The following is a 9,607-nucleotide window of genomic DNA, read 5'->3' as shown; positions in this document are numbered from 1 at the left end:
CTGACTAAGGAATCGAAATTTTTTTCTGACTCTCATCACATGCTGTTAACCATACATGACTTCATATATACATATATAGTGACTAAAGCATATCTGGTTGATATCTTCTCATTTCTTGTCATTGGTTCATTCTTGATCAGATTCAGAAATACAGATATGTACTTCTATGAGCGTATCTCTTATCTTTTCCAAGAATAGGAAGTATACATATAGATAGGCCTATTCTTTTATAACATCATCACAACAGATTTAGAATCCGAATTATATGGTTCGAGTTCGGAATTTTAGTACAAGTTAATTCGTGTTATTATTTAGTCAACTTTTAACACATTTATGATGTTCAAGCCAAAATTACTGAATTGGGATGACATCCACCCCTAGTTGTTGCAACTCATTCCGGTACTCAAACTTGAGCCCATCCTAACAGAGATGTTATTTGGTAACGTAATACCCCATCTATGATATGACGGCATTTGAGTCGATACGATACCGTTTTAGAAAAAACTTGACACATAAGCTGAAAATTTATACAACACAAAAAGTCTTTTATTGCAACAAATGTCTGGAAGGTATTATGATATTCCTTATGTGGTTATAAAAACACTTGTAATAAAAAATAAAATGCAAAAGTTTAGAATTAAAGAATTACTAAATATATTAATAAATATATTAATGTATCATTCATTTTTCAATCAACCAAAAAGTAAATAGTATTGTATAAAATGAAACAATAAGTTGAAGTATTTTACTCTTTGGGAGCTTTTTTCAGCTTGTTCGTTCTCCTTAAGATATATGTTATGTTCCCATCCCTTTAGGACAAGTATAATATCTCAGGAAAATACTTATCCACACCGGATATTTATATCAACTTATATAAACTCATCATAGTTAAGTAATTTAATAAGAGTGCTAATTAAAAGTTTATGTACAAACACATATCTTGCATTTATTAGCTTGGTGTAAACATCGGGTATAGGTAAACTCTTACCCATATATTACATATGAATATTCAATACTATCAGTAACTCAAGCCATTTTTTATCCGTATAAGTTTTCAACCCAGCCATATTTGTTCTGAACACCCCACCCCCAACCCCCCCCCCCCCCCCTATTTTCCAGCACTATATATACATATCAAAGGGACTCTTGTTATACATCTTAGTTTCCAATGTTTATCTTCATTGCGTTTATGCCCAATCATTGTAGGTCTCGCAAGTGGATAGGATTGAATGTGAAGCGTAGCCAAGGATGACTTGCCGCTATATCTCTTCTCTTCATTCACCATTTTCACAGAAAATTAAAGAATGAGAATAGAGAAAACATCAAAAGTACCATAAAGGATATGGTGAAGCGGATGGAGTTGCTCCTCCCTTAGCCAGAGGTATGGAGTTCGAGTCTTGGTCATGAAAAAATCCTTGGTAGGGAGCGCTTCCCCCTGAATGGCCCTACACAGCGTGAATCCAAATATAGTCGGGCTCCAATACGGGTACCGGCCGGGTGGAACCGAAAAAAGAGGAAAAAAAAACATCAAAAGTAGAAAAGAAAATGGACTTCATAATTATTTGAGAAAATCGGCAAGTTATCTTTGGCTAGGGTTTCTTTCTCATATTCACATGTTGGATCTACGATGAATATGAGGAGTACGGCTCGATCAGGCCTTACTCACTCAACAAGGACAGAAACTTCACTCACGGAGGAAAGAAAATCAGGTAAGTGTCAATCCTTGTTCTAAAAGTTATTGGTGCTTAATTAAAGGTCTCATGTGGCTGCGAGTCTTTTAATCCCTCATATGTTACATTCATTAGTATCCGCTACGAAAAAGCCTGAATTTCCAACAGGCTTTTTCTCAGAAATCTCATATTTTCTACAGTGTTCCAACAGGAAAGATCATCAAAATTTTGTGTTATTTAATAGTGATGTACGTCTACTCGTTGCAATAATAATATATAAGAATCTTCTGAGGATATCAAAATTTATGGTTTGATTTACTTGGTTGTTTTTGTAGTATTCCATATGAAAATGTGAATTAAGGTATGCAACATGACTATATGGTTTCACGCATGAACTTTAATATGTGATAACACGTCAGTTACTAGTTTTACCAAATTATCAATGAATGTTTATCAAGAAATTATCTTCTAATTATCTAATAAATGGACCTGAATATGTAAATACTTTTTAAATAGTCAGTGCATAGAACGTAAAACAGATGTATATAGAGCTTTATTTTAACCATATAAGTTAGTTACAATTTGCAATTAAATTAGTTACAAATTGCAATTAAAATCTACTTAACGCTTCTTACATGCTGGCAAGCATAAACATTTACACATTATGTTGATTTTCAAGATCTCAGTGAAACTGTAAGCTTTAGTCCATGTTCCATTGATAAGATGGTCATCATCCTGTACTTGACTGGATGACCTGGCACAAACTTGAATTTGTAAAATCGACACAAAATTGCAAGTGCCATTTTCATCTGAAGATATGCTGAGTCCTTCCCCAGGCATATCCTTGGCCCTCCCTGCAATACCATTTCACATGAATTTGGTAATACAAAGGTAATACAAACAGAGGCGTAATCAGAATTTGAGCTTTATGGATTTGGCATGCCACTAAAGCCACCGATCATTTGAGTTATTGGGCTCGAAATTTAATATTTCTACATATTTAGTACTTCCTCCGTCCCATTTTATATGAGGGTGTTTGACTAGACACGAAATTTAAGAAATAAAGGAAGATTTTTGAAACTTGTGGTCGAAAACAAACTATAGAAATTTGTGTGGTTAGAAATTATTTCATTAAAGGTAAAAAGGTAAATTCAAAGTTGAATTTTTACTAAATATATAAAGGTGTCATTCTTTTTTGGATTGACTAAAGAGGAAAGAGTATCATATATATATATATATATATATATATATATATATATATATATATTGGGATGGAGGGAGTCAATTTCTTAAAACATAGGATCTCAACCATGCTACATAGGTTACTTTGATGGTCTTAGCCTCTTAGGTTACTTTGATGGTACATTCCCCCTTTAGTCGGGACCATTTCTAAGATAAGGTTAATGAAGCCATATTTCTTTAGGTCCCAAAAAAATAAAGGTCCCCAAAATGTTGTTATTATATGTATAACGATAATTTTAATTTATACAGTTATGGTAAATAAAAGGTTCTAAATTCTATGCTTTCTTCCTTTTCTTTTCTTTTCTTTTTTTTTTTTTTTTGGTTGAAGTTGTTCGGGTGAGTTGTTAGTTTCCTTTGAGTAGGTTATTTCCCTTTTATCTCTTCGCTTGATCCATAGATCAGAAAGTCAGTCCTTTTGAGTTCTGACTCATCAATATACGAATTTTAGAAAATATGTTTGGGGGCGCTTGTAATTGTTTGGTTTTAGGCCACCAATTCTATTGAGCCGTCCGGACAACTAGTCTACCTTCTTCTTTTTATCCTCTTATCACTCATTTTGAACAGCTTTTCGTGCAAAATATGTTCTATTTTCTTCGTTTATATATACCTGGAAAGCAGTAAATTTGAATGGAGATGCATTTTGGAAAGTCCCATCTTTAAGCCATCTCTCAGGATTGAATGAAGCTGCATCAGAACCCCAGTTGTATTCCATTCTACCCATAGAGTAAGGTACATAGGTCACCATCCCTCCAGCCTTCAACTTTGTTCCATCTGGTAAAACATCATCTTCCAATATTCCCTTAGGATCCTGGTGACATTAAAACCAACTCATTCACCTGTAAGTTCTATGTGCTGATGGTGTAAAAATGGTACTGACCTACTATATCAAGTTAAAATTCACTGATGGTGTGAAAAAATTCTACAATGTCAGTGTTACTAGAAATATGCGGATTTTCCACGGATGTTCATGTCAAAATGCCGTTGTTAGTTTGGAGTTTTCGATGGAAGTCCGTCGGGAACAGTTTCCGACAAACACATTTTCCACGGACTCTGTTAGAAATAAAATTCACCAATAGTGTAAAAACCTCTAAATCATCAGTGTTACTAGAAATCTAAGGATTTCCCATGGACATTTCCGGCAGAACGCCATCAGTAATTATAGAGTTTCCGATGACAATCCGTCAGGAACAGTTTCCGATGAGCACATTTCCCATGGATTTCGTTGGAAATTCACAAAAAATACGCGTGTTTCCAGTAGTACATAACTTAATCCTATCAATTAAAGTTGAGTGGTGACCAATTGATAAGAATGTGTGCTGAATTGTGGCCTGATTTTTGCAACAAAATCGGGGGAGCTAACTAACCTGAGGAACAGCAGGGTACAATCGAAGAGTCTCTGTAATCACAGCATGCAAATAGTATAATTTTCCCAATGAATCATAATTAAGGAGCCCTGCGAATTGTATTGCTCTCGAATCGACTGATTCAGGATCCTCTGCGTCATACTGATGCAGCGACACGTTCTCTTCTTTAGCGCGGACTTGTTCCAACGATCTCAGCTCCTCGTACAGCTTCTCCGCTACGTGCTCGTGAGTCATAATCATGTATATAGCCCAAGACAGAGTCGTTGCAGTTGTATCGCGACCCGCGATGACAAAATTCAGGACAATGTCTCTCAGGCTTTTATCAGTCATATTGTTCTCAGGATCTTTCCCTTGCTCAATGAACCTTGACAATAGGTCATGCTTATTAACCTGGTTATGATGAAAATCATTGAGAAATCAGCATAGTATATAAGACTAATAGCCTGTTTTGTCAAGCTATCAGAAAACTGTTTATTCTGGAAAGTGTCTTTTCGTCATAAATGTTTTTTTCAAAAAGTAATTTTGGAGAGTACAGTTTGTATTTGGTTAATCAAACTAAAAACACTTTTGTCAAAATGGTACAGCAGCAATATGTGCTTGGCTGGAAAAAGTTATGTTTTTCAGCTTCTCAAAAACATTGTCTGCTACTATTCAAAAGAACTTTTTATTTTTCTAAAAGCTTGACTAAACACCTCATCGCTCTAAAATAAGCTTGGAGAAACAAGCTATAATTTAGCTAAACCATAATTATAAAAAGTTCCAATGAGCTTACTTTCTCATTTGTTTCTATCTCAGCTTTCCTTTTTCTTATGACAGAATATGTGAAATCATCAATTGTTCTAATACTCTGATCAAGGATGGCTTCTGATCCTATGTTGAGAAATTTCTTGATTTTCCACAAAGGGTCAATGAATCTTAGTGTCACAATGACATTTGCAGCATCAAATGCCTTTGCAAAGCTATTTTCTGGTAAATTTGGATCCAATGTTCCTATCTCTACACCAAATCCCACCTTACATATTGAGTCCAGAGTCATCCTCATCAAGAGATCCTGAAAAAAAAAAGATTTGATTAGCAACAATACAAAAATAAACCAGCTAGAAAGTTCTAATATCTCTGTCCCATTTTACATGACACGGTTTTCTTTTTAGAGCCTATTTGGATTAGCTGATTCTAAATTCCTAATAAGCAAATTTAAGTGCTGAAATTAATTTTATAAACAAACAATATTACTTGTTTAGATAAAAATGACACTTGATGTTTTAGGTAAAATGTTCTTATAGAATAATTTATACATTTAGTCAAATACCCTCTAAATTTGAAAGAATTCAAACATTTTTTACTTTAAGAACGACATCTTCTTTTTTGAAAAAAAATCCACTTTAATCTTTCAATTCTATCCTTAATTACATAACGTATAACCACACAAATATTTGTGTATATGTTTTAGATTATAAATTTTAAAAGTTTTTCTTTCTTTCTTAAACTCCATATCCAGTCAAACACTATTATATATAAAAAAGAGACGAAGGGAGTATCTTAATCATTGTATTTCATGTCTAAGCAGAATTCAGCAACTCACCTGCATGTCTACTTGCTCATTCTTGAAAGATGCTTGATTTAGAATCTTAAAGAGTTTAAGACTATAGTCCCTGAAAACTACAGTATTGAAATCCCTTAAATTCTTTGAAGCAAACTCAAAGCTAGCAGTCTTCCTTTGTTTCCTCCAAAGCTCACCATCCACATTAAAGATGCCATCTCCAAGCAACACTTCCATATATGAATGATACACTTCACCCTGTGCCAAAGCAAAAATCAACCATTCATTCTCATGCATGCTAGACTAAAACCATATGTCAGCTGAAAGAAAATAAGATTTTCATATAGTGAATATAGAAAAAAATCACGCGCCTATTGTTTTGGGGAAAAATTACATCTCAATACCTTTTGGGTGATCTAGTTTACAAAATAGCCAACAACGTATAGATTTTGTAATATTTTTACTTAAATATACATAAACTTTACATATAATAGGCATATACTACACTTATAATATACGTATACCATACTTATAATATACATATTAGTTTATAGATTTTGTATATTTGGGCTACTGCCGGTAATTAAGGTTGGCTGAAGATGCATATGCATAACTTTCCCTTTTTTTTTCCCTTTTTTTTTAAAAAAATGAAAAGCAAGAGAGTACAAGTATAAGCTGAATAGGTTGATGAGTAGCCTTGGAGCCGAGAAAGAAAGTAGACTCAACATGCTAAGGAGTAGGCCTGGAGCAAGACAAAGACGAGAGAAGCCCAAAGCAGCTTAATTGGTTGAGTTCAGAGAGAAGCCAAGAGCAATACATATAGGGGGCTTCTTACGTACATATACCGTCGGCCGAACTTAATTACTGGCATTAGTCCAAATATACACAATCTATACACTAATATGTATATTACACGTATGGTATATGTATATTTATAGTATAAATATACAAAATCTATATATTTGTTGGATATTTTATAAACTAGATCACTCAAAGATATTGGGTTGTAATTTTCCCTGCACTATAAGGTAAAGAGAAGATAATTGTAAAAATGGATTTACCAAAATTTAGTATCATGTTAAGAATCTGAGCATCCCAACACAAAACTTGAAGTGGCTCTAGACATTATATCCATTTTAAAGTACACTTAACACATTCAGTGAGGGACAAATGTATTATCTAACGAATGCTATTTTATTTTTCCAAGTTCTCTCTTTGATTTCGGTAGGATGCCAAATGGGCGGGTTAGATTGAACTTAGGCAAGTCAAAATAACATGTCATTAACTCACCCAAATTAAGGTTACTCTGACAGGATCAAGATAGGCTAGACAATGAGTCATGACCCAATTTGTCTAACTCAAATGAAGTTTTAATTTCATTGTTTTTTTCTTACAATTCGTTTACTTATTAAATAAACCTTTTTATTTATTATTATGGAAATTTGACAAGCTCCCATATGGATCAATTTGACCTACATATTTGGCCCAAATCATTTACTTTTGGATGGGCTGACTTGGACTATGCCCATGTTAATCCCATGAAATATGCTTACCCTATCCGCTCAAACTTGGACGGATTAGACGAATATATAGAGATATATTTTGCGCTAAATTTGCCACCATCGATTTTGGTATCTTCCCAAAGAGAGAAAATCAATATTCCTAACTAAATCGTACAATCTGAATGGATAATTATGATAAGAGAATTATGAGGGGGGAAAAAGGATCACATACCTTTGGATAATTATCAAAGTTTGTTTTGAGAACATGTTCGACATTAGCTGGATGAGCAATGTAAGTATAAGTTGTAGTCATCGCAGGTACAACAACAGTTGGAGACTCAGCCAAATACTCGACAAGCCAATCATGCATTCGATCAAAATTCACCCATTGTTCCAAGCCTGCACCAATAATAGGCCAATTAATTGGGCCTTTCTTATTTTTCTGCCTAAATGTTTGGATGAATGTCCAAGAAAAAACCAAGCAAACTAACAACGTTAATAATTCCATGTAGTTGTGTTTGATGATGAGCTATGAGAAATATTGGAAATTATGGCATGAAGATGTGAAAGTTGTGTGTTAATCTTATAGATATGGAGGATTATGTAAAGTGGTTTAGGCATAGGTTACTTGTGAACTTTCTACAAAATTGTCAATAGTCTTTGCATGTAGTGAATTGAAAATGTTGCACGTTCTTTGTGTCTTCAACCAAACTAATATTGTCCAACCATTTTTCTTTGTGTAATATACACTTTCACTGTAAATCCAACCATCGTGTCATTTTTATATATTATAGTAGGTAACATATCTTTATTTAAAGATTAGATCTCACATTTAAGGAGGCTTACGTATTGAACATCGGTATAGTTTTATATAAGTCAACCTCGCCCATAGTTAAACCAACTTACGGCACACGCAAGTCGACATTTTCATCACATACAAATGACTAGCAATCATTCAGAGTTGCTATTTGGGAAAAGGAAAAAAAAAATTATATACACATGGTGCTTGCTGGTTGCTACTAAAATAATAAATCTATGAGGCATGTGTGCCTTTTATTTAAATGTTTATAATTTAACTACATCTAAAGTGGGGAACTTTAAACATATATACAATCAAAACAAACAGTTAACATCAGCGTCAGCTCAAAAAAAAAAAAAATCATCTGACCTTTTGAATGGGATCCCCTCCCCACCCCCCACCCCCCACCCCCACCCCACCCCACCCCCACCCTCCACCATTTCTTATAGTAATCAAATCCATTTTACGCTAGCTTCCAGCATATTAAATTTCTTGAATAGATTCTTTTTTCTCTGTCACTCGTTTTTTGTGTGTAGATATGAAAGGTTCAATGTTAGTAAGTTTTAAAAATACTTACTTAGTTAGCTATTCTAAAATAAGAAAATATACAAAACAAATGACTATTCTTACTGCAGGTTTATACATTCTTCGCCATTGCAATCAGTCACAGGAGCGCGTTGAAAGAACTCTACCATGTTAAAAGGGAATTTTGGTACTACTCATGCTTCATATTTGTTTGATACAACCTGATGATAGATTTTTGTGACTATGTGCTTGTGAGAGAGAACGAATGCTTCATTTACCATATTCTTACTCAGTGTAATATTTTAACCAGAAAGTAACAGTTATACATGTGATTTGTGTTACCTTGTATGACTTGTGCATTACTTGGCTCAGTTTTAAGAGACATATGTATGCTTGTGTGTATTACTACTTGCTACTTGTTATTACATCAGTTCAAATTCGGTTACTGGTGTGCAGAGGCGAATTCAGGATTTCAAGAGGATGGGTTCACCATCAGGAGGCGCATTTAAATGTGCCCGAACACCCTCGGCAAAAAATTACAGTGTATATATAGGGTAGATTTTCTGTATTTATGTAGATATGTTAACTTTTGAACACCTTGAACAAATGCAAAAGGTTAGCTTAAGCGGCCCAAGGTGTTCAAAATTGTCTTTAGTATCCTAGGCTCGATTCCCATTGACAACATTAGTTTTTTATATTTAGCTTTTGTTTTTTTGGAACCCCTTAAATGAAAATTCTGGATCTGCCACTGTTCACCATTGCTTTTAAGATAAGATATAACATTTTATAGTGACATCAACTTGGCGAGCAAAAAACGTTAAAAGTTGCTTAGAATAAAAGAAAAAAAAGATGCAAAAGTGCATTTAGGCGGGTTCGATGGGATTAAAACCAACACTTAACCAGTGCTCCGCTAGGTCTTATTTGACCATGTGATCCTTCAGTTAATATTAGATATATTTTAAGAA

The 9,607-nt window shown here is 34.0% G+C and overlaps 1 protein-coding gene and 1 long non-coding RNA gene across 2 annotated transcripts; one reads left to right on the top strand and one right to left on the bottom strand.

Annotated features, from left to right (window-relative positions):
* Window positions 1-1,118: 1,118 nt before the first annotated feature.
* On the top strand, window positions 1,119-6,786 carry LOC132626086 (uncharacterized). The gene is made up of 2 exons (XR_009577072.1): window positions 1,119-1,709; window positions 5,093-6,786. It is a non-coding gene; the product is annotated as an uncharacterized LOC132626086 (long non-coding RNA).
* Window positions 2,228-8,542, bottom strand: LOC132626085 (cytochrome P450 704B1). Its single transcript, XM_060340817.1, has 6 exons — window positions 7,551-8,542; window positions 5,859-6,074; window positions 5,049-5,327; window positions 4,277-4,666; window positions 3,520-3,720; window positions 2,228-2,524 (listed from the first exon to the last, which is right to left on the bottom strand). Exons 1-6 carry the CDS (start codon window positions 7,824-7,826, stop codon window positions 2,345-2,347), a joined length of 1,542 nt encoding a protein of 513 aa, XP_060196800.1. The 5' UTR covers window positions 7,827-8,542; the 3' UTR covers window positions 2,228-2,344.
* Window positions 8,543-9,607: the final 1,065 nt, after the last annotated feature.

The sequence above is a fragment of the Lycium barbarum genome, chromosome 2 (assembly GCF_019175385.1).
Source record: "Lycium barbarum isolate Lr01 chromosome 2, ASM1917538v2, whole genome shotgun sequence".
Classification (NCBI taxonomy): domain Eukaryota; kingdom Viridiplantae; phylum Streptophyta; class Magnoliopsida; order Solanales; family Solanaceae; genus Lycium; species Lycium barbarum.
Note: the sequence above shows the minus strand (reverse complement) of the source record. Positions and strands in the feature narration are given on the sequence as shown.

Excerpts from the sequence above, each read along its gene's own strand:
- LOC132626085 (XM_060340817.1), bottom strand. The coding sequence starts at position 7,826 with ATGGAATTATTAACGTTGTTAGTTTGCTTGGTTTTTTCTTGGACATTC. Across the intron at positions 4,667-5,048 it reads AGATAGAAACAAATGAGAAA|GTTAATAAGCATGACCTATT; the intron begins GTAAGCTCATTG and ends CATCATAACCAG. Across the intron at positions 3,721-4,276 it reads TGTACCCTGCTGTTCCTCAG|GATCCTAAGGGAATATTGGA; the intron begins GTTAGTTAGCTC and ends TAATGTCACCAG.